This window comes from Apis florea, unplaced genomic scaffold (assembly GCF_048593485.1).
Source record: "Apis florea isolate Af1SG1 unplaced genomic scaffold, ASM4859348v1 contig_2350_pilon, whole genome shotgun sequence".
NCBI lineage: Eukaryota > Metazoa > Arthropoda > Insecta > Hymenoptera > Apidae > Apis > Apis florea.
In genome coordinates this window covers 3,365,189-3,390,933 of record NW_028256565.1, presented here as the reverse complement: position 1 = coordinate 3,390,933, position 25,745 = coordinate 3,365,189, and the positions used below count along the sequence as shown (strand labels likewise).

The 25,745-nt window shown below is 36.6% G+C and overlaps 3 protein-coding genes across 20 annotated transcripts in view; 2 read left to right on the top strand and 1 right to left on the bottom strand.

Moving 5' to 3' along the window:
• The window catches only part of kcc (solute carrier family 12 member kcc), a 122,679-nt gene extending 117,595 nt beyond the window's left edge, over positions 1 to 5,084 (top strand). For all 7 annotated transcript variants that reach the window (XM_012490337.3, XM_012490336.3, XM_003696607.4 and 4 more), the window contains one exon: positions 20 to 5,084. In XM_012490337.3, coding sequence (XP_012345791.1) covers positions 20 to 111 — 92 coding nt within the window. In that variant the 3' untranslated portion in view covers positions 112 to 5,084. The remainder of the gene's footprint in view (positions 1 to 19) is intronic.
• Positions 5,085 to 5,467: 383 nt separating this feature from the next.
• Positions 5,468 to 9,734, top strand: LOC100871664 (uncharacterized). Of its 12 annotated transcripts, none has more exons than XM_003696608.4 (10): positions 5,515 to 5,701; positions 5,816 to 5,914; positions 6,021 to 6,169; positions 6,243 to 6,372; positions 6,546 to 6,642; positions 7,148 to 7,255; positions 7,379 to 7,419; positions 7,518 to 7,562; positions 7,922 to 8,078; positions 8,167 to 9,734. In XM_003696608.4, exons 2-10 carry the CDS (start codon positions 5,907 to 5,909, stop codon positions 8,350 to 8,352), a joined length of 921 nt encoding a protein of 306 aa, XP_003696656.1. In that variant the 5' UTR covers positions 5,515 to 5,701; positions 5,816 to 5,906; the 3' UTR covers positions 8,353 to 9,734. The 12 variants fall into 12 exon arrangements, with proteins under 12 accessions (XP_086760722.1, XP_012345797.1, XP_012345799.1 ...); XM_012490340.3 differs by having other exon boundaries at positions 6,516 to 6,642; XM_012490341.3 differs by having other exon boundaries at positions 5,816 to 5,923.
• An 830-nt stretch (positions 9,735 to 10,564) lies between these two features.
• Positions 10,565 to 25,745, bottom strand: part of LOC116415442 (uncharacterized) — a 79,193-nt gene continuing 64,012 nt past the window's right edge. The window contains exons 7-8 of the mRNA XM_086904593.1: positions 19,397 to 19,789; positions 10,565 to 14,573 (exon numbers count right to left, since the gene is read on the bottom strand). Of these exons, the coding sequence (XP_086760719.1) occupies positions 14,260 to 14,573; positions 19,397 to 19,789 (707 nt within the window). The 3' untranslated portion in view covers positions 10,565 to 14,259. The remainder of the gene's footprint in view (positions 14,574 to 19,396; positions 19,790 to 25,745) is intronic.

Here is a 25,745-nt window from a genome sequence, read left to right as displayed (position 1 = left end):
GACCTTAAACGCGCCACAGATATGGAATTTCTAGAGGTTCTCACCGAGGGTCTTGAGAGGGTGTTGATGGTACGTGGTGGCGGACGGGAGGTGATCACTATCTATTCGTGAACTAGACCTGCTGTAAATGAATTAATCGCCTCGCGACAGCGGAAATCTAGTTTACTTTTGAAAGACCTAAACGACTTCACCCTACGGAACACGTTGCTCTTGTGCCATTGTCTGAGCAGTCACTTGCGTTGCGCGTTGTGAACACACATTCATACACATACACACACAGTACAACCGGTTACCGGAAGAAGAGTATCGAATGACGATCAACGACGCTATTTTATCGCGGATAAAATCGGGGTACCGACGAGTGCCCGGATCGAGAATATTAGTTAAAGGAAAGAATAAAGAAGAGGGAGAAAAAAGCTGACTCTGGACGAGAAGGCCAAAAGTGACATGCCAAAGGATAAAATGATTTTCCTTCGAATGAATTTCACGCGTAAACTAGGATACATAGGATCTATCTTATTTTACTCGTCCCTTCCCTCGATGAGGCTAGAGACTATATAAAAAAAAAAAAAAAAAAAAATATATATATACTTAAAAAAGTGGTTTTTATTCGTGTCACACGTGTTACACGTGCGACAGACAGTTAGCACAGAGGACTGCACACAGAGCATACTTCGACCTTGTCATTATACAATCGGATTCTCAAAAATAAGTGTTTGAAATAATAAGAAAAGACAGAGAAAAACAGAATTACGTCGCAGAGATAGAGTTTCGATCTGGGATTAACAGAAAGAGTAAGAATCGAAAGAGAAATACAAATAGTCGAATCAAACAAAAGATTGTTACGTCCCGAGAATAAAAAGAGAGAGAGAGAGAGAGAAAGAAATTCATTTAAGATTCCGACGATTGTATTCCAATTTGAAACTGAAATCAAAATTTTTGGTCCGAGGCTAAGATCGAAGCATCTACGAAAACCACTGCCAGAATACTTTCTAAATGCTTCGCGTTTAACCAAAGACGCGAGAGGCTCATTTTTCTACATACATTATCGTTATAGAGAGTATAATAGGTATGTATAATTCTATTGCTTATAGGTGAACTTAGGGTAGCCTAGGATAGCGCGGTGAAGTACGCCGACGAATGAAGACGCATGCGCGTGCGCGATTGGATCGTGCGCACTGTCTACGTGGCGGAAGTTAGGGCGAACGTTGGCAGCGTTGAACGGTTTTATGCGGACGCAGCATTGGAAATATGTCTGTAAGATGGAGAATGAGGCGAGTTCCCTTTTTTTTTTTTTTTTTTTTGGATTCCTTAAATTTGTGAAACTAAATATATATTATCGTGCAATTAAAGACGCAAAATTTCCGAAAAGAAAACAAAAAAAAAAAAAAAAAAAAAAAGATAGTAGAAAATTATCGACGTATAGAAAAATACGTCACTGCCAAAAGAAAAAAGAAAATATTCTTGAAATTGTTGTTTAGGATTGTGCGCGATGATTGACGGTTAATAAGATCGATGCAGAAAGAAAAGATTTAGACTTTCGATTAAAAACAGAGAATAGTGCTAAGGTATTCTTGAAATTACTAATTTATATCACTTAACATCGATACAATATCAGGATTCTAATAGCAATACAAGTTCACGGTTTACTTAAAATTACGAATCCGTATCACTGCATCGCTATGAAACATAGATCTACTTACAATTAAATGATTCTAACGCTAAATGTCCTAAGGAAAGTATATATATTATATATACCGCGAAAATCTTTTTCGAGTTACTAATTCGCATTCTTCGTATCGATATAAAACGAGGAATTAGCAATAGTAGAAAACTAACCATAGAGTTCGAGTTTCTTAATGTATTTACAAAAAAAAAAAAAAAAAAAAAATATATCGCGAAAGTCTTGAGACATTAATGTAGATGATCGATGTATAACACCAGAGATTGATAGCATTAGAATCCAAACTGTATGATGAAATGGATCTATTAATGCATCGATATAATTTAAAACGTTAGCAACTAATTGCTACCACAAGTACGCACAGAGCATCAATGTGAAAGAAATTTCTCTTTTCATTCATCGTTTTATATATACAAATATATAATATATATAAGTATATATTCCACTATACGAAGTCTAAAAATTCTCAGACGCCTCGACATTGCGTCCCCATAAAGGTTCAAGCCGTAGCGTTTACTTCCAACTAGCGCCGCGAACGACGAACAAAGGAAACACGGCGAGAATCCACGCATCTCCTACAGGACTGAAGTTCGTTCTTTCCATTGTATTTCTCGATTCTCTTGTGAGTCGAAACCTTCGTCTAGGTTCGCGTTTATACTGTCCAAGGCCTACCGGTTCGATTCACCACTCTGATAAGTTTATAATAAAAGGAACGCGTTCGCGTTACTCTCGTCTAACCATAATGGCAATAGCCATTAAAAAAAAAAATAATCATCTGCGTAGAGTTACAGAACAAACGGTGAATGCCAAAAAAAAAAAGAAAAAAAAAAAAAAACAACAAGAAAAAAATTACGTCACATTTTTCGCGAGAATCCTTAACTGACTTTCATCGAAGGATAGTGTGTAGCGTTGTAATCGGTCGCATTTAAGTGTCGTGTGCATGTCACGTTTCATACACGGCCATTTCTTTGGCCGTGCCTCATTTTTAGATAGGCACTATTTAATACATATATACATATAAATATACTTATATATACATGACGTATAGTTTATCTACAAAATGGAAGAAAGAAAAAGTTGACGAACAAAAATCTTTTTAAGAGAAAAAAAAAAAAAAGTGGAATATAATCATGTTAGAACGAGTAACTTTTACTATACTCGATTTACTGTGTCTACTTAATCGAAAGCTGCGAACGAATCGCGGTTCTAGATGAAATTTATCGGAACAAAAAAAAAGTTGAGCACTCGACGAACCTTCGCTATGTGTACTTAGTTGGTCACTATATGTATGGAACTTATACGACGATTCTTTTCTTCGTTCGTTACGTTTAAACACTATACAAAGTGTTTCAAAAAGATTAGGTTAAGTTTTTTATTCATGATTGAAATTGAATGAAAAGTGAGAGTATTGTATTGTAAGAATTTTTTATTAGTATGAATAATGTACTTAATTTTATGATTATGATTTAAAAATGCATCCTATCTGTATCATTAATATAATCCATTGTAATCATAAAGTCACCAGTGAAAGTGAGATTATTTTTTACAACAGAAAAATAATTTTTTGATTATTTTGACAAATTATTTTATACAAATTAATTTTTGAAACACTTTGTACGCAAGTAAAGATATTAATCATCAAAAATAAAAATTAACCGAGAAATCAAAATTGCTGCCTATATATAAAACTTACCAAAGATTCGAAGAAGAATATATTTAATAAATAAAAATAGTCAAATTGTTTGAAAATGTCGCGTGAAAAAGTGGAAGACATTTCTTTATCTACCTCATCGCCATCACGCGTTGAACCAAGTAAATACGAAATGAAAGAAACGGTTGGATTACCATTGTTTGCAACGATTACGACGAAGAAAAAGAGACAAAAAGACGAATCAAAGTCCAAGGCTGGGACAAGAAAAAAAATGTGTAGGTTCGCGAGATGCTTCTTCTGTCTCTATCTATCGTCCACCATGTTGCGACATGTACTTTCTAATTTTAATATGTTACTCACTTGTCGATTACCATATATTTTATGTGTACTTGCCTATTTGATAGGCATCGGCACTGCATAGTTTATACGAGACATGTTGACTATGAGAAAAGTTTATCGGAAAGGTGAAGAGTGGAAGTCAGAGAAGAATAATAAAAGAAGAAAGAAGAGAATTATAAAGAAAGATGATAAAATGTTAAATGTGTTGTACATAGATAAGTAGAAAGAAGAGGAAAAAATATGACAAAAATGATTGGAAAGAATTTAAAAGAGGGAGGTTTAAATAAACATTAAAAAAATAAAAAAGAAACAAATGAAGAGAAACATCTTTTTCATAGGTCAAACAGTATTGCAGTGTATTCTGCTGCCGCTTTAATATTTTACTATGTCATATTTACTTGAAAAATGCACAATTGACCATATGGACATAAACATACATACACATTACATAGGCGTAAGAAGAGAAAGAGAATATTAATGAAAAGGAAAAATATATATATTATATATATATATGAAAAAAAATATATAAATATATATATTATATATACGAGCTTGGCATTTGTCGGGGATTTATCGTGTGTCGTTGTAGCGATGCGGCCCGTTATGAACGGACTCCGCATCTGGTTTAAATCACCTCTAGGCTGTGAGATGCGAGCTAAGCAGCAGAGAAACTTGCTCGAGACCTCAATCATATGTGTCAAATCAAGCGTCAAATACTATATACATACGTATACACTTTTAAACCTTAATATCTCGTTAAAAAAAAAAAAAGAAAAAAAAAATACACCGAGTCTAGCCACCTCTTTAAAAAAAAAACCGAGATCTACCCTCGCTCGTGGCGATACCATTTAATTTTATCTCCTTACATACACAACATACACACATACACATACATACATACATACATACATACATACATAACTTTAGAGTTCGAGTTACGAAAAATGAAAAAACAAACATAAACAAAAATAAAAAAAAAAAATATGGAACGTAAGAAAACAAGCGATATATACTTCCCGTATATGAAAGTTAATTGTTGAAGAGCAAATGTCAAATGAGTAAATATAAAAAAGGAAAAGAAATTACGGGAAGATGTGTTATAAAGCGAATATATGTATATATAGATATGCACATATACAAATTCTATATATATGTGTATATATGTATATGTATATAAAAACAAATATAAGATATATTTGTAGATACGAACACTTTAGCTATCTGATTAGCGTATGTAATAGAGTCAATACTGTGAAAAAAATTACCTATAACTTTATCCCTATACCTTTCTAGATTATAGATGACGATGAATACTTGTAATTAACTTATGAAAAAAAGATGAAGTATAATGAATGAAGAAACTATATCTGCGATCAGATCGATTAAATAAATAAACGATACACCTATTAATACCAGTGTTAATAATATTTTCTATAAATCATATTCTTTGAATTATTTCCTTTCTTTTAATTTAAATTTTTATAAGTTAAAACATATTAAATAAAATAAATTTCCTATTCCTAATCGTCATTATTTTTTTAAAATTTCTTATTTTACAATTTATTTTTTTCATTTTAATACGAAGTATAAATTAAAACAATTTATTTTTTCTCAATTTTGTGAAAATTCTCAAATTATTTTGAAGAAAAAAAAGTTTTTCTTCTGAGCTAAATAAAATCTTATCATGTATTGTATTCTTATTTTTTATAATTCTTAACTTTTATATTCTTTTTATAGTGACTTTTATTTTTGAATCATCACCGTTATAGTAACTTTCTCTGGATTTGCCTAGTGACTTTTCATGTTGTGACCATTTCTCTAGTGACATTGAAATTACGCATTGAAGATTGTACTTTAGACAAAGTGTATGAACGATCGATATGCCTATCTATCTTTGAACTATGTAATCGTATAGGCCATACGTGTTTATGGATGTTTCAATGGTTGACAGCTGTCAATCGCACATAAGTTGGTAGTGAGTCACAGCATTGGCAGTGGAACTAGGTGAAGAATACTCACTTCGACAGGTGACTAATCCTTTAAGAATTACTCTTTCTTTTCTGTTGAAGTTTTGTTATCGTCTTATTGCGCACGCACTTGCTGTAGTTAAAAGCGGTTCATGCCTTATGACTTTCCCTTAGACAAACCTAATCAAGCACTCGCTTTTTGGCCTCCAAGTTTTGTGCTGGTCCAACATAGGTATCGCACATCATCACCTACTCTTTTGTTCAGATGTCCAGGTATTTTTTGTAAGAGCCCTTTTTAAATTTTTTTTTTTTTTTGCACAATTTTTTATCTGCCTCGTTTTTATCAAATTAAATTCAATTTTATCATATCATTTTACAGCGATATAACAGGCATGGCATCCAGCTCCGTTAGCCAGGAGGATTTTGATAATGACTTCGAATTAACATCTAGAAGATCTAGGATCAGGACTGCAAGAGCACGAGTTGTTCCACCTAGGACAGGAGATTCTTCTTCCATAAATTTTCAAAGTAATAATATGTTCCTATTGTTTTTTTTCTTTATTATACATGATATTTTATAATCAGTTATAATCACTTGTAGAGAATGCACAAAATACAGAAGAATCTCAAGGTATATGTGATACAAGTTCGAATAGTGTGCTTCCACCTGAACATGAAAATCAACAAAATAAACCAATAATGAGGAAACAGGATAAACGGGTACCTGGCCGGTAAGTAAATAAAACGACGTTTAAATAAGGTATCCGCGTAGATGGGAATTTTGTTAAATGCAAGTATCTTGTAAATTCTACTAAGTAGAATTTCCAGCATAGAGTTTGCGCGACTTGTTAACACTTTCTGGATCTGGTTCTAGTGTCTTTAGTGTCGTATCCTGTTTGCATAGGCCAACGCACATAAACAAGGGAAAGCAGCAACGCGATCGACGGAAGCTTCGAGAAAAGAGGCGAAGTACCGGAGTAGTACATTTACCATCAACGGAGGTTTGTCACTGTTTCCAGTCACGTTAAGGACCTAAAATCTTAATGATCCTCGCGGCAATATGTCGGATTTTAAAATAAGGATTTTTGCATCTATATTTATTCGATATAAATCTTTTAGTCATCTTGTATTTTGCATGATAAATTTAGAGATTTTTTACTTATATTCGTTACGAAAAAAGTTCTTTAATCAGTTATTTTTAATCGATATTTAAGATTTTTGTTCGTTTATAAAAGAATCTTTTTTTTTTTTTTCCATCCAAACATATATATATAATGTTTTCGATTTCTCTCGGAAATGTCTTGCGCGAATGTATCTTTCTAGAAAATTATATTAGACACACACAGAATGTATAAGAAAGTAGCATTGCACTTAGAAACTGCTTTCCGCGCTCTTTTAAACGTTAATCGCGATTGACCGCGAGTGTTAACGGATATTGGTAAAAGTTTTGTGTGCGAACCCGTTGTTACTCCGCAATGTAATTTCGTTAGCCACTTAATTCTACAGAGTACAGGAGGTAGTACAGGAGAAGATGAGGAAGATCTTAGTGGCACTTGTCTTGAAACTAAACACAACACACATCACAATGAGTTCCTTGATCATGAACTCATAGAAGTAAGTGCGTGTGATTTTCATTTTTTAATAAAAAATATTCTGTTACTTATTGTGAACGCGGTTAAAAGTCGATTGTATGTAACAGAGAAATTATGTATGTATGTGTAACTACGCATGTTTCAGGAACGGACAGCAAAAATGTTTACACAAAGGCGAAACAAAAGGTATAAAACACTGAGATATCTTATTACGGTAGTAAATTATATATAGTGCTTTAGTGAAATTTAGTAGTCATTTGTAATAAACTGCTACTGCTTTTTAGGCATTACCGTACTTCCTACAGGTCATGTATAAATAGGCACAGTTGGTAAGTGCTACTGTACGTGACTATGTACAATTAGGCACGACCTGTACGAAGTACGGTAGAGCTAGTAGATTCTTTTAAATACGAGCCTGCGTATTGTAACGAGTACCGTAAGTCTTTTGTACACCTTTTTTATAATGATCTAGAACCAATAAGAATCGTGTAATATCATATTGATCTCATAATCATATCTCATATTACACTAAAGCGTAAATTATTTTGAAATAAATATAGGATATAAAAAACGATATATAAATATCATTAAACATTAAAGGTCGTGCCTAATATAACATCATAGGCAGTCCGAATTGGAATAACTATGTACATTCACTAATATATCAAAATTACCCATTTAATTTTAGCCATTCCGATTTGGAGGCAGACGACGAGGAATTCGATTCCTTGAATCAGTCTGACAGTGTCAATCAATCAGATCATGGAAATCATGAACCACAAACTTCTGTAAATGCTACAAATCAACCAAGACTGTCTACTCCAACAGGAGACAACCCACATGAAGTATTTTTTTTTTTTTTTACTATTATTTAATTTAACAAATAAAGTGAAACAACTTGTAAACTCATCATTTTCGTTTCAAAATTTTCAGTTGATAGAACGAGCCCAAGAAGAAAATAGGAGACTGTTGTCTCTTTTAGAAGATCGAGATCATAAGATAATGGCTCTCGAAGCTCGGTTACTTCAACAACAACATGAAATGACTATAGAACGGGAACGACTTCGGGAGGAAAATGCTGCGTTAATTCGTGCGATGGCAGCCCTGGCGAGTAATTAATTTTCCAATCCGCGAGACAGTCCGATTTATCAATCCTATGACCGTTTGATTATTTCTAGAAATTGCGAATCAACGGTTAAAAAAGCTATATATACATATATACTAATAGTTTGTAAGTAATTGTGAATTTTCTTGTTAATAATAGCCGAGAAGATAGCGAAGCGATTTTAAAAGTTATTTGTTAATAATTTATGCTGCAAAAGAATCAGGGTAAGTTACGCAGTATAAATATACAATCGGCTCTCGATTTCTATAATAATGTTTTTTTTTGCAATAAGCAATAGATCGTTGAATACGAACAAGTAATTATATTTTATCCGCTTCACTTGTAGAGCTTCATTTATGCGAATATTTCTTTCTTAACAGAAAGATATAATCAATTTTTTTACGCGTTCGCATAGAGTCGATATCTAATCTCGAGCGATAAGTTCGAGCAAATATGTCTTTTCGCGATATAAAATAACGTAATGGAATAAGAGGTGCTCCAATTTGTTATGTCATTGTTGTTAGACCAGAGAATGTGTAAAGTAAATATTGGAAATTTTATGCCTGAAAAAATATCTAAGACTCGGATCTAGATACTAAGACTCTTTGCATAGTATTTATTGTAACTTGTATTGTACGTTATCTGTTTTATACTCAAATGGATGGTAACATACGTTACTCCATGTAAGACTTTTTACCTATAAAAAAAATTTTGCTTCATCGCGCAATTATATTGGCATAATATTAATACAACAAAGACGTAATAAAAATCACTATAAAATTAAACAGGATCTGTGCAGAACGTATGAATAGGATGGCACAAAACTAGAAATTCCATATCGATTACCTATGCATTTAATTTAAGCAAACGAGATTTTTTGCATTTTCAGCTATGAACAGAATGAAATGTAAAGAACAGGGGTATATCATAGAAGAAGTAAGAAATGACCCCTAAAATTATTATTACTATTACTATTACTATTACTACTAATTATACTATGACAACTTAATATTTACTTACAGCGAAACGTATAATATTTAGAAAGCAGGAGACTGAGAATGCGAATACATTATGAGCGAACAATACCGAGAGAAAGTAATAAATCGAATTTGTATTTACGTATGCACAATCATATTTTATCCGTCAAAATGACGTATTGAATAATGAAGAAGAGAACGCGAAAAGAATGTGTTTGCTTATTAAGTTTATCGTATGCGTGTTTCGCGGCCATATTGAATTATTTCAGAAGTTGGATCATTTTGATTCCTTCTTGAAAAAAATATATAAAAAAGAATGCTCGGTCTAAGAAAATTAACCGATTCTATCGTGAAAATTTGGAAACTTTATTATATTCAAAATTCGATATTTTCTGTCTAAATAAAGATTTTCCTAATAATTGCATTTGTATTTATTCTTGTTTTTCTTGTAAAACCGATATAATTTCAGTATTTTTTTACAATAAAGATTAAAACACATAGTTTCAAAAAAAAAAAAGATTTTCAATTGATATCTCGTACTTTGTCCGTGGTCAAATAGTTATGCACCAAGAGCGAATGTAAATAAAAAGTAAGCAGAAAGGATAAAAATATTGAAATCACCGCCATCTTCAGAATGAAACTTATAGTGAAGAAAAAGAAGAGATAAACTAAAAAATGAACAATGAGCGCCATCTCTGGAATACCAAAAATATTATTTATGATTCTAAAAGCACTCAAGAGATGGGATTGATTATCAATTCTTATTCTATCTATTTTAAAGAAATGTTTTAAATGTTCAAAAGATGGCACTTAAAATCAATTCTTCTTTTTTTATGAATTTCATTTGCGCCACTCTGAAGATGGCGCTGATTTCAATATTTTTATTATATCTCTGTCCTTTTCTTGTCCATAACAAAATATATTCAAGAGGCAATCCTGATTTCTAATTAACTTTATTGAATTTTTTACTTAATCTAATTGATTAAAAATTTTAATAAATTATATCATATCAATATATATAAAAATATATATCTTGTACACATCTAATTTCATATATTCAAAAATTATTCTTTGAAATTTCATCTATGATATGAAATTCTTTCTTTTCCTTTATTTTTGAATTTAATAAAATATGACACTCATGCGTTATATTATTTCTATCACTTGAATTTCACAAAAGACAAGATAAATAATAAACAAGATATTGTGATTATTAGAAGAAAAAAAAAGAATTGAGCAAAAAAAAATATACGGTTTATACTTTTATTCATAAAATAACTAAATTTTGATATGATACAATAGTTGTCCTCGCGTATGCACAATTACTTTACGTTACATTTAACTGTACATTGAAAAACGAAAAAGGTATTCGATCGTACGGCAACGTTTCCGCAAAAAAAAAAAAAAAATTGTCGACCAACTTGGTGCAGCATCTACCCCATCCCAAGATGTGATAATACGCAAACTTTAACGTGTGCATACCAATGTAGAAAGACATTAGCAATAAAGGTATACATCGAACAATGATATACATCATTAAGTAATTTAGAAGATTAATATAAAATAGAATTGGTCAAAGCATCATTCAAAATTCGAACGGTAAGATGATCTTAGGAACTTATTGGACCACATGGCGTTTAGTAGTAGTTTCATCTTTCAGGTTATTTTCGCGTGCAATGGACAATCGCAATGCGACACAACCATTTACCAATCTTATGATTCTGCTTTTACCAGTTCCAATACAAAATTACACCAAATGCTATTTTTATCGTTATACGGCAACGACAATCGTTTATCGTACAGGTCGATATACATTTTATTGTTAAAGCTCTTCCACAACTCGGTAAACACTACATACATATCGTACATCCTCGTGACGCAACAGGTACTACAGGTTCGTAGCTCTCTGCCCTTTTATTTCTATCGAATATAGTTCTCTTTTTCATTTATTACACGATCGGTTTCTTTCCTTTTTTCTCCCCCACCCCCCTCCCTCCCTTCTCGTTTCACGCGATTCTATTCGTGATCGCCTGTCTTTGCACGCTGAATATTTACAACACTATTCGCTAACACTTTTTACAAGGTCTACGCGAAGCGTCACGGCCCAACTATTATATAGGAGAATATGCGAACATAAATTGTTCCCTTCAAATGTGACATTCTTCGCGATCTACAAGAAACAAAAAAAAAAAAAAAAGAAAAAAAAAATAGAAGGCGACATCTCTTTGATATGTACCGTTTCCTCGAGAGAATTGAAGAATCTGAAGGAACTTGCTCTCTGTCTCGTTATGTTGTACACACACACACACACACACATACACACACACATACGCGCGCGCACACGCACACACATATAGATATAACGTGAACATGTATGCATGACGTGATCTATATTTCTTTCACGCACACCAGGTCTCTTTTTCTCTTGTCGAGCTTTTATTGTCAACAGTTTGAGTCTCTCTAACGTAGAAAGGCATATCGGTTTAAGCGACTTTTTTCTTCCTTTTTTTTTTTTTTTTTGAACAGCTGCTCGGTTTGATTTAACAGCGGCGATTGTCGTGTCGTACAGTTATTTCGCACACGTTTTTGTTTATTTTTTATTCATCTTTACGTTTAATCAACGTCCCATTTAGGCCGTTGCTCGAGGTATTTCGACGATATTCGAAGCGAACTACGTGCACGATTCTTTTTTTTTTTTTTCTTTTTCCATTTATGACGATTACACTCGTTGTTTCTCGATTACGAATAAGAATCATCCATTGCGGTTTAAGATAGAAGCGATTAAAAAAGCTAGATATACACGCGTTACGAATGAATCGTGCCACGCGAGGAAAAGACACTTTTCTATTTCCATAATACTTCTAACGCTAACAGATCAAATTCTTAATCGAAAAATTTCCCTTCGTGCGGCACAATTCGTCTGAGACCGCACGCACATCGATATCAAAGAATTTTGAAAACGAGCCGATTAGATGAAAAATAATCGAACGATCATATTTTGTACAACATGAATATGAAACGAGATAAATCATATTCACATTATTTTCCTCATTATTCGGATTATTATCAGTGAAACATTGCGAAAGAATAACAGACATAAACAGAGTGACAAGGTTAGGTTTTACATTCGCAATCATATTTGTATCGTGCAAGCGATTTAATTCGAATAAAGGATCAATGGAGACAATTTTCTTGCGATACAAAGATGTTCATTAAACTGATCAGAACTGGTTTAAAATATTAATTCATGGTTATATTTTTCCCCGTGAGATAATATTTATTGTTTATGTACACTTCAAGATCGAAAGATGATAATAATTTTGGCTATTACACACGACTTTAACCCCCGAAGTTTGAAACTCGTTGAATCCGTTGAACTAAAAATCCGTGTTTGGCATCTTAATTTTTAAAATCGAAATATTTTCGTCCCTCGAGTTATAGCTTTTACTAATTATTCTAATTAGTTGGCGGGGGTATTTGAACTCTCTCTTTCGTTCTCTCTTTCATACCTTACATATCGTCAACATCATTATCAGTTACATTCCAACAAACGACTAGATCACGATGGTTGGATCTCAACCAGATCCTTAAATGCTACGGAGCTCGTGGTTAAGCTAATTCCAGTTAATGATATATTATTTTATCAAATATATACCACTTCGCTATCGAATAATGTAACATTACGAATATAGAGATACAAATAGGCAAAAGGCAAAAACGCAAACATAATTATTATTGATCTCAATTGACGTACATTTATCCCACCTTGTAACTGTCCACTTGCGCGCGCGCCTTTAGATGGCAAAAAGAAAAAAAAAAAATTTCGCAAGACTTCCTCAAGTGCAATTATTCACTTCTATATTCTTATTCGATGCTTCTTTGTTCGCAACGACGGTTTCGAAGAAGCAGTGTCCCTAAATACAAGATAATTAATCGATAGTATTCAACTCACTCGAAAGAAAAAAATTGTGGCCAAATTAGACGTGGACGCTTGACACTTAAAAAAAAAAAAATATACACATATAAAAAGAACAAAAATTAAACGAATAAAATTCACTTTCTAAATTACAAACGCGTAGATCTTTTCAAGAAAAGTGGAACACCGTGTATCATCATGTTAAAATCAAATATACATACTCTTTCTACTGTAACTTACTACGCAAGAAACAAAAAAAAAAAAAAAAAAAAATATTTATAATTTCCTTCGAACATACGCGCCTCTTACCACGTTATATTTTGTACTAATAAAACTACGGAACACTGTCGCGTAAGTACACCAAACCTTTCTTCATGACGATTGCACGAAGCTTCCGTAACTAGCGCCGCGTCCCTCTTTTTTCCCCTCTCCTTTGAACGCATAAATAATTCGCAACATAGAGAGGAGCTCGCGTCGTTGTATGTACACAGGAAGAAATTCATGCGCACTCAAGTGTTAACAGGCGCCATCATCCTGTTGGTTTTCGAAGTTCCAAGATGGAGGATGCACATATGTTACGACTTATCCGCATTTGCATCTCTTTCTTCGTTATTCACAAGTCAACGACGCGTTCTCTCTCACTCAGAACGTTCTTTACCACTGAATAAGTTATTCGATAGAATAGAAATAAAAGTGTCTCTCTGTAAATCAGCCTTTCCCGTTTACTAGGGCCGATCGCCAAGGCACGTGTAGCAAGGTTATGTTATTCGAGTTCTTCGCACGTGTGTATGCTGTGTGTGTTTTGTGTATGAAACAGGAAGAACGACGACTTCGGTTCGTTTAATGGATAATATACGTGTAGGATATGTGTAGATTGTGTCTTTCGATCGCGTCCTTGGACACGAAACATCGAGACAGCCTTGCGAACCGCGCGTGGGCTCTTCTGCTCTTTTCTTTTCGATCTTCTGCTGGAACCCGATTGTCATCCGAGAGAATCGGGTGATCCTCGCCTGGTGATTTCGCTCGACTCAGACGCTGCAACCGGAAGTAACTTCCTCGCTATTTTGCTGATGAGACCAGCGACATTGGTGACAGCTTTTTGGCTCCTCGGGAGCAGCCGTCACGCCACCTGATGCCCTTAAACCTTGCTCGAGCTCTAACAATTGTCCCATGAAGTTGAGATTAGGACTGATAATAGGTCGCGCGTTCTTCACCAATTTGTAGGCCTCCACCATGGACAGGCCCTTGTGTCGCATTATATACGCGATTGCGATTGTCGCACTGCGCGATACTCCCGCTTGACAATGCACTAACACGCTGCTTCCGGCTTTTCGGGCTTCCTCTGTATAAAAAGAAAAGATTGTTATTAATTACTTTTATTAAAGAGGTTAAAAGGTTATAATTTTATCGTTTTCATATTTCGAAATAAAAATTCAATCTTGGGTGTATATACATATTAGGATGTATGTATCGGACAACGTTATATATTTTAAAACATTTTGTATCGTTTATATTTATTGGAACGAAATTTTTGTTAGTGGCCTCATTGAAACTAAATTCCAATGTCGATTGAATCTACTTATCTGACCATGAACTCTTATTATACGAACTTATGTTTGTCCTCTGACAACGACATAGATAAATGGATATACTATGTATTTAATTTTTCTTTTCGTATCGATAACATGCTTATTAAACCTTTCTCTTTCTTAAATATTATCTTTAATTTGTTTTTTAAAAAAGACAGATCTATTCCACAATTTTATCCATCTACTTTAGTACTCAATGAAATTCGAACTGCGTGAAAGAGAGAAATGGATCTAGAAACCGAAGGAACTAAGATTTTCTACATCATTTGAATTTCTAGAAGTCGATTTAAGAGCAATAATCCATCGGAGGTCCGTGCAACTCGGCCGAATGACAGTCGAGATCGTGCTGTAAAACAGCAAAACGAAACCAGCCGCCAAACAGGCGATTCGATTACGTAATATAGGGAAGGCTATCGTATCGCCAATGAGTCATGGCGACACGGGCCCGTATCTTATGCGACGTTACTTGTACTCGATTTGACGTAGAAAAGAGAGGGGACATGAAAGCCGATGCAAGTGCACACGCATGCAGATTTCACGACATCTATGGAACAAAAGGAATTGAGAATTATTAAACGAATCGAAGATCGTTTTATAAAGAATCTTTGTCACGATAATATCGACATGATTGAAGAATTATACGCAAGGTGTTAATACATTCGTGTTAATAACTTTGAAGAATAAATTCTAAAAGCGAAAATAAGCAAAAAAAAAAAAAAAAAAAAAAAGTAAAATCGAGTAAATATTTATCAAGTTATAAACAGCTTAACTTCGTATCAGATGAAGCGAGATCAGCTCTATCTCTGTCATATATCGCTTCATCTAACTTAATTTGCTTATATAATAATTACAAATAAGCATAGACTGACATTTTTGTATACTAATTTTCATGCTTTTAAAATTGACCTCTAAAAGATCATACGAATACATTAACACTTTACAGCGTGAAATAATTACATTTAGCATTAACGAGTAGAAATCCACTGTTCCCTTTCTCTTCACTTCATTTCAATCAATTGGTCTAATACCAACTTCACGTACACGTTAATTTACCATCGTGCACCAGAACAAATTACCAGAGACAGGCGGCACAAAGGGATAGGTGTTGTTTCGCTTGAAACACCCTACAAAACACGTACCCCGAAGGCGTCGATTAATCGCTAATCCGCGCTAAACGGCGATAAGCAGCGCGACTAATCTTATCTGGCCACGAATTGAGGGGGGTCACGTAATAGAAGTAGTTTGGGTAAACGTTAGTCGAGACATTGGGGGAGGGGAGGGGTGCATCGGCCCCTAAACGTTACGCGTACACGCCTGCAGCGTGTTGTGGACTCGCGAGCTGGCATCTGCTATGAGTCACGGGTGACGAATGGTCGGACGGAGACGGAGAAAGCGGGAGAAAATTGTTGGGGAAGAGAGGAGGGGGGATTGTGAGAAGGGAGAGTTATAGATAAAGGAAGAAAAATGAGAGTCCAACAGGAGGGAGGAGGGGGGAGGGGGGAGGTCGAGAGGAAGAAAATTAGAGCTGCGAAGGGTGGAAGGAAGAGACGAAAGAGTTGAGACTGTTGAATTAAAATTGAGAAGAAAGAAAGGGGAAAAAGGTTGGAGAAGGAAGTTATGAAGTAGGGAGGGGAGAGGGAGGGGGGGGGGCGTATTTTGGTAACAGAAGGCGCATGTGTACACCGAAAGTCTGGACACCTGTCGGCCGCGATGTCGAAAATGATACCGTGTTCCGGGAAATACGGCGTTACTTGTTGCCTTTTTATTTTCGTTCTATTTTCTTTCTTGCTTAAAACGCTCCGTTCCCTGAACGGTTAAAATTAACGGCGGTGGTATCATGTTCCGTGAACGAAGCGAATTACAACTGCTTCCTGCGCAATTCTATGAGATTAAACGTTTACGGAATTCTAACTGCGCACGATGAATGTATGATGATAAATATAACCTTCTACTCGTTTAACACATCATATTTATTTTTCTCAATTTTTTTCTCAATTTTCGAAAATTCAAAAGTTTCATAAATCTACTTGCTACTACTTCCGAATAACCGCTTCGTTAATCATTCACCAATAACATTATCCAATAATCTTCGACAACAAATAAACACGTTTCGTATTTTATTTTAATACAGCTTCGAAAAGCTTGCCCCATCCGCAGGAACCGAAGGATGCAAAATTGCCCCGAACGAGGCTCGTGATCGTGGCACGCTCGCCCGTTTTTCCCTCGTCAACGCGGCGCAGTTTGGTGTAACGGAAACAGGGTGTAACCAGCCGTTTCCGGTGGACCATTCACCGTATATGCGAGGACTAGAAGACGAAAGGCTTCCATTCATGAAACCATGAGTCACTGGCGCGCGCGCGAGCCCGCACTAACGAATGCACACACCCGTGAATATCCCCTTCATGGTGCCCCAGTGTCGGCCTCTCGTCTCCCCGTGTGTTTACTGCACCGCATTCTGCTCCATGCGCGTGAACGTGTGCGTAACGCGAGACGATCCTTGATCGCGCGCGTGTGTGTGTATGCGCGCGCAAGGAAGGCCCTACCGAATGTGCGCAACTGGTGGAATGCTGTACCTGGCCAACCGACCAACACCGTAGGGACTGTTGCGTGAAATGAAGGGCACCTTGGTGCGTTGACCGTTAAACCGCCTCTTGGACGATGAAGGACGCACACAAAGCGACGATGATTCGAACCCCCTTTTTTTCCCCGAGTCGACTTTAGGCTATTTGGAATTTCTATATATATATATATATATTACGTTTTAGGTTATGTGTTTTCGAATATTAAAAACTTTCGACGAGTGGATTATACGAAATTCTGTAGGGGTAAAGAATAAGGGGAGTTTGTACAGATACAATAGATATTCCATCGTATAATTGATGCGTAGATACGGTATGGGAAATCTTTTATAAAACGGATGTTTGGTATGTAAAACATGTGCACTTGAGGCGTTGAGAGGTTAGCCCTTTGGCGTCTCATCGCGAGATATGGATATATAATATCCCGCGTGTTTTTCCATTTAGACGCGAGATGTCTCTGTATATGTTAAAAATTGCTTCTATTTTTATGGCGATGCAAATGGTTTGATTAAAAATTTTTAAGAATTTGAAAGTAGAAGCAATTATTTGAATAAGCATCGGATATGAAAAAATCCAACTCAGGCACCAGTGGTAAGATTTTTTAAATGTTTAGCGATCAATAGAGCGTGTAGAATGAATGGGCACGTATAATTGAAGAGAAACATCGGGAACAATGCTCAATTTTATGACCTCTCGCATGTTATAATTATATTATCTTAACTGTAATTTTAATTTATTCCTTAGTTTAATTAGGGGTTACAAACGAAATTTTATAACGTATTCTTCGGTTGGGTTCAGGATTTAAAATAAGCAGCCAGGTTAGATGGAAAGTTTAACCGGTGTCCTTCACAAAGGATCGAGTCCTTGGTTCCCATGAAGGGAAATAAAGGACGCTCGAAATCCAGACCGTTAGGAGATCCCTGTACTTTGTTTGATTTACGATTCAGGAAGTTCGTTTTATAATTATAATCTTACATTTTCTATAAGATTTTACGATTCATCAAAAAATTAAAAACATTTAGAAAATTGTACAGAACGTTCATTTTATTTTCTCATGACTAAATTAAATCATCATATTTTCTTCGACTTTTCTGACGAGAATCATGGAAAATGATCGATCGCTAATCGAGCGACAAGGAACAACCTTTGAACGTTGTACTACTTGCGGATGAGATTGGATGCAAACGGCAATGACGATCATTGCCCGAGGACACACCCAGTCAGTCGAAAGAATTACTCATCGACAGAGGCCAACATCTCTTTGTGAACGCTCTCCTCATCCTCCCTCTCACGGTGAATTAAACGCAGCCTCACTCGAATATCACGTTATAACCGACCGACATTTTGCACTGTCAATGCAATTAGACCAATTTACCCTAACCGACGATCCTTGTGTATTTTCGTTGAATCGCACGCAACAGGTTCGAGAGCGTCAATGGAGGCTACCACGTTCATTCGTTCAATGTCAACATTGTACGCTGCAAACTACTTATTTGTGCGTCACCTATTCGAATGGTGTTCCCGTTGTTTAATGAATAGAATCTCGTTCCATTGATCGCGTAGTTGAATCAACATATTTTTCCTGGTTCTTAAACACGCGAGAGAAACATAAAAACGGCAGAGAGATTTTATAAGAATTTGCTGTTTCCTTGTGCAAAAATCAATTTATCAAAGTCTGAAATGCAGGCTACATGCATTTGTAACAGAATTCAAGAATAATCCGAGAATTTTCATTTTATAAACGTGATCCCGTTACTGGAGAAGTATATACGTTTTCTCTATGCCTAATAGGTATCCCCGATCCATTAGATAGCAATAACGATCAAACGAGAAATGCTCTTAGAATTATCTAGAATCTTCTCATTCTTATAACCATTTCGTCGTTATTACTCAAACCGAACGGTTACCTCTCGAAAAAGTTTGTCCACTGTTATCGACGGTAGATAAATTCCAACTATTCCTCCATAAATTCTATCGTATCAAGAATGGAGACTCACCAATGAAGTCGAACGCCTCCTCGAAGTACTGCTTAAGGTTTTGGTGGCCAGAATCCGAGGCAGGGATCTGTCTATACGTGATACCCCTCTCCTCGTGATATCCAGGCAGCTGTGAAGTGACATTGAGGACTCTGGTTGCGCCTAACGCGCGAAGAAGTTGCAAATCGGCCGCGTCCCTGCCATTTCCAAGGTAGAGGAACGGTAGAACTCTCGAGGCTGGGTGACTATCGATGTCTGCGGGTTGTGGAGTCGGTGGTCCGGACAGACTTAATACTGGACACCCTGGTCCTGGACTGGAACAACTACCGACAGTGGACGGACCTGCTCCGACTGTTGGGAGAAGCGTGTCCTCGCAGAGGTCCCTGTGCCGCCTGTGGAACTCCTTGTGTCCACCTGAAAGTAATCGAAAAGGATCGGTTAGGAGCGGTTTTGATTTTGGGGCGTCGAGAGTTGGTCTGGAAGCCTAACGAGAGAACAGGGTCGTGGGAACTGGTCTCAGGGGAAGCATCGAGTTACTTTGAAAATACCGATACAGTGAACCGGGAGCAGGTGGTGTCCGTTCGATCCTGTGATCTTTAACTATAACTTGGTTACATATCAGAAATATTTAATGCTAATAATCTTTTAAAGTATTTTCTATCTATACTTATTTTTTTTATAGTTTAGATAGATGATAGAATTTATGATAATTCTGAAGAAAAAAAAATAGGATAAATGAAGAAAAGTGGAGAAATTGTCTTTTTATATGAGAAAATTATCGATTTTAAACCAGCTGTAAAAATAATATCATGTCTTAAGTAAGATAAAAAAATTCCACGGATTCTACTACAAAAGGAACGTGTAACAAAGATGTTCCTTATTCGCGTTTTTTGCCCACGAGGCACAACGTAGTGATTCAGTTGGCCCGAATTGTGTGTATCCTGGAATTGTGTACACAGCGATTTCTCGAGAAACGCGACCAGCTAATAAACCGTTCGCGTAGCAGGTTCGCCATACTTCCGTGTGCTGTATCTAAACCTGTTACCCCGTCATAGCCGCTAGCTATCAGAACACATCGAGGAACTCTCGAATGTCCTCAGGCTTTCTTGATAAATTTAACACATTTTTAAAACTTTAAAAAAAATATTCACAATCTCATAATCTGGTGTGTAGTTCTAAGGAAGCCCTACTAACGTTGCATTATGAATTTTCGATCTTGAAAGTCTTCCCAGTCTTAAGAAACGCCGACTCGAGAAAGCATAGGGATGCAAAATAAACTCCTAATACCCCGGAAGTTGCTAAACCGCTTAGATATTTTTGGAATTTTCTTTGAAATACCCTCACTCGCAATACTTCTATTTTATATATTTATATAAAATATTTAATATTTATATATATGTATATATATATATTTTTTTGTACAGATATTAATTATATCGTTCTAAAAGACCCTCGACAACCATCCTCGAAACCCATTAAGACACTCGGCGTCGGCCAACGCGTAGCAATCCTCGGGAACGACGCGTGTCTGGGAAGCAGAATAGACGAACGAGGAAAAACAGGAGAGGAGGAAGCGAGATAGGAAACGAGGAACCGCGAATAAACGGCTGGGGTAAAAATAAAGGAACACACCAGTCGAAGAACGGCGAAGAAGGGGGGCAAGGAAGAAATGTGGGCTAAAAGTGTCTTCCTCTCCTGACCTGCAGCTCGTAAGGCCTGGCCTGGCTCAACGATGAGTCACTCTTTTCGCCCCCTGCCGCCGCACCGCCACGGCCGCTAACCCCGTGTGCCGGCTACTGTTGTCGCGGCCGATGATTATTCCGCAGTCGCCGCAACGAAACTTCCTTCTCGTTCGGGGGAACGAGATTGAGAGGAGGGGTGGCCTCTCCCTGCTTCCGGATTTAATTCAATTTATCGCTTTAATTCATAATACTTTTCTCTCTATTATCATTTTACTCGGATAATGAGGATGGATGTTTAAGTTACGCGCATTAATTCGAGCATTGATTCGACGTTCTAATCTAATCAATCGAATCGCAAACGAATTCGAGAAGCTAAACTGTTCGATTTGATATTAAAATGAGATGAACAAGAATTAAGATTTTGAGATGCGAGCGACGCATTATCAATACTCTCTTGGCGTATAAGTAGACATAATGCAATTCCGTGACCTAGTCTTAAGATTGTCTGCCGGAAATCGTAAATATAGCGTTGGACAAGTCTGAGGAACGCGTATCGACAACACGAGTGTACAACATATGCTTATTTACATTATATAGTTTTATCGTTTCGTAGTCGGTTTCTCAACAACTCCCTGCGATCATTCAAAACGCACGTAACGGTTTTCGAATCTAGACGGCTATGTAAACGCGGCGAAAACTCGTTACACGATCCACATATCCTTAACAAAGTGGCACAACTGCGCCGTCTATCGACACCCGCGGGACATCCTACGCCAAGGACTAGTTTTCAAAGGAAATCGCAACTTTAAGCGCGATCTATCGCCGCGTGGTCACGTTATATGGTAAAACATTCGCCATAGTACGTGACACAACGCGTGACATCACGAGTTCATGTTTTACCATCGCGATACCCGATACGCGCGCGCTCCTCACGACGGTTGAACGGTAATTACGCTTAATGTGTCACAATTATTAAGAAAAGGGGATACGTGTGTTCTTTCGTGGGGTATTGGCCTGATTTTCAACCGCGGCTGGCACGCGTGATTTTATGCGCTGACGCGTGCTTCTCGTTTTAATTCGGGATATCTCGATTTACTTTAGGAACGTTAATGTGTCTGTACATTGAAAAAAAAAAAAAACGTTCTTTCTTAATCAACGTTGCATAATTGTTACGAATGGATATTTCTCAGAAATGGAATGGATGACTAATGATCAAAGAACTGTCAAGGAATGCCGGTAATGAAGAAATCGATACGAATGTTCGACAAGTTCGAAAGATAATGCTGACCGTACAGATTAATCTAGTAAGAGAAGAATGATATTTTTGCGGCAGTTGCAAAACGAGAGCAATGAACCTCGTACAAGTTGATTGTTGTAATGACCTAAATGAAGTGACCCACATTCCATCGCAACGATGCACTTCGTTGTCCACCATGTAAGTATGTTTCATGGGATTCCAATCTTTTTTTCCTTTATATCCTACTTCTTCTCTTAATAATTGATTTATAAAAGAGAAAAATGTTTTCTCCTTTGGAATTTGCGAAAGAATGCGTTATCAATCAGCAAGAGTAAAAAAAAAAAAAAAAAAAAAAATATTGTTATGAAATAGGTTTATCTGCGATGTGATTTAACGCAAAAAGATTCAGCAAAACGAAAAATTGTTTCAATATAACGTCTCGGAAGAATCCGTGATTCCATTCTATCCGCGATTATAACACGAACGAGTCATCGAGTACGCATTACGCCTAAATCTAAAGGATACCAAAGCCTGAGTCATCCGCATAAGAGATTGTATTTACCCGCGTGCCACGTTCGACTTTGTATTCTCCCGCCGCTGTGGATGTTTTAGAAATACCTTCGATCATAGTTTTCGAATGACGTTGAGAATTAAATGACTAAATACAACATGGATAATAAAATGTAAAATGTATAATTAAGGTGTGCTACCAATGACATCAGTCAAGAGTGTAAATACAATCAAAGATAAACAAAGTACTTGTGAACGTAATTTAAACGAATCGAATTAACGGTTAATTTTGCTTGATTTTATTTTTCAAGAAATTTGATAAAAGATGAAATGTTCGATCTTAAAATAACAATTTAATATATATATATATATATTATAATATCGAACAATACGTACAAATACATACAAAAAATTTGATATCTTGATAAACATCTCTTGAGTAATTTTTAGATATCGAGAATATGGTTTTTATTATTCTTTCATCAGGTTAAGGAAAAAGAGAAATAGAATTTTTTAAATCGCTTAAAAGACGAATGAATTTACTAATAAAAATATGGATCAATCGAATGGTCCAACCTACTAACGAGACACAAAGTTCAGTCTTCGAGAGATCGAGGGGCATAGAGATCACGCGCACCAAGCTTCCAATGACTCATATTATCGAAAACGTAAAGAAGACAAACGGAGAGAGAAAGATTCTTACCCCACGGCTCGAGATTCTCCAGAGGAACTAGTCTCAACACGAGGCACGGTGCTTCCTTCTTGATTCTCATGTTTGAACTGCGTGAGATTTTCTCCACGATTCCCAGACGACTCTCACCTCACCATTTGACACACACGCGCACAACAATAAAGAACAAGAGTTCCCGGTGTTTGATCACACTCAACGAAACTTTCGGCGTCGTGTTACGCAAAGCGATGATTACAAGAGAGAGAGTTGTGGTGTCTCCCTGTCGTTCGACGATCGTCAACCTTCTGATCGAGGTTATCCAAACGATGTAAAGTTTTAACAATGTCAACGTTTTCCAAAGGCAACACGATACCACGACAAAACTGTGTTTATGCGTTCACGATGAAACAGGGATAGATACGTGGCAAAAGTGGCGCTTGCCCTTTTGCTTGTTGGCGGGAGACTGGTGGCTAAGCGGCACGAGAGAGTTTACATGAGGCTCGACTGGATGAGTCATCCGACTTGACGCTGATTGGCCGGCTGCTTCGTGACGTACACGATTTGCAGACGAAGGCACACGAACGAATCGCTGCTGTGTATTATATGTTCGTCCTTGTTTAGCTCGCGGTGAACGGATCGCCGCGTCCTTTTCCACGTTTCTTCCTAGTTTCGCGGGGCTTCGTGCATTTCGTCGTAGCGGCACGCAATGCTTCGTGGCGTCCTATGACGACCTTGTCGCGCGATTTACTCGTAAATACATAACGTAACGCGCGAGTTAATTGTCGAAGCATCGATAAATCGGCTCGGTTTACAAAAGAAAGTTTAAAAGGTTTAAACTTTGCGAGATTAGAATAAGAAAGTAGGGTCCTCCGTGTCTCACCTCCTTCTCACGCGGTGACACCAGCGTTCTTTTTATCGATATCGCGTCTACGAGTCTTGGTCTCCTTCGGAATAGGAGAACGGAAAGATGTAATTCAAGAATAAAACGAGATTTGAATAGAATTGAATAGAATTGAATTTTCACGACGCTCGTCAAGATCGGACGCCATGATTCATAGATTTGCCTTTACAATCGTTCTCCTTTCATTCCTTGGAAGTTCCAAGGAGGAAAAATAAGAAAAGAACGAAATCTTGTCCCGTGCCCTTTCCCGCATAATCAGAATCGGTACACGCGTTACGAAAATCAAATTTCTAATTTCTGTCCGCGTTTATTTATAGGGACCACGGCTCGGCCAGCGAATATTGGACGGTTGAAGAAAGTCGAACGTCGGTCGAGGGGGGCCCCTCGGTGAACAAAAGATCAAAGGTTGACTTTTGCCGTGGAGCAAAAATAAATCGAGGCATTATGCGTCTTTCGAATACTACAATGATTCACGGGATTTGCACTCGCTGGTACCACACATCGACGAATACTCTTACGCAAGTTTGCGCCCAGCGAAACCTCTCCCGTCTAATTTTATCACTTATCGCGTTCCCTTGCTTAGTATGCACTTATGAAATTCCCCTGCTCGTGGCTCTCGACCATCAAGTCACGATCGACTTGCGCCAAAAAGCCGGAAATAGTGTTATAAATGCAAGATCTACAATCGAAATCGCCGCGTTCAATTTTGGAATAAAACTGTTCGATTTATCAATACTATGTGTTTAAACTTTCTATTGGTCCTTATTTCGAAAAATTGAATAGACGATTCAATGTCATAAAAGAATAAAATAAAATATGTATCTGAATCGACGATTGTTTTGCGGTTCTCTTATTCTCGCAATATCGCATTATGGGGATAGGATCCCTATTTTCAAAGTTATACACACAGTGGAATCATCAGATTTGGGAAAATCCAAAATCGCATATTAGGGACGATTAGTAAACTCTTTATTCACCGAGAACATTCGAATCGTCGTAGTCATGTTACAAGGAAACGTTCGACACGCGTAATAATTTCTTGGTATTAAAAACTTGATTTCAATCGATTATGGGCACAAAGAAAAACAAGGATAATTAAATTTTAAGTAATAATCGTAAAAGACTTAGCTCATCCTCCTGTTTGTTGACATTTTAAAAACAAATTCTTAAAATTTATTATATTAAAGCCAAGATATCTTCTACGGTCACGATCCGATTTCTCGAATTCTCGGATCGTTTTCTTTTCCTTTTTTTTTTTTTTTCAACGAATAGCGAGGCTGTCGGTCCTTTGGAACGCCTCGCGGATGATTTAATCGAGCATGCGGGATGGAAATCCCTTCAAGGTTAATGACTAACGTTTAAAGAGAAAC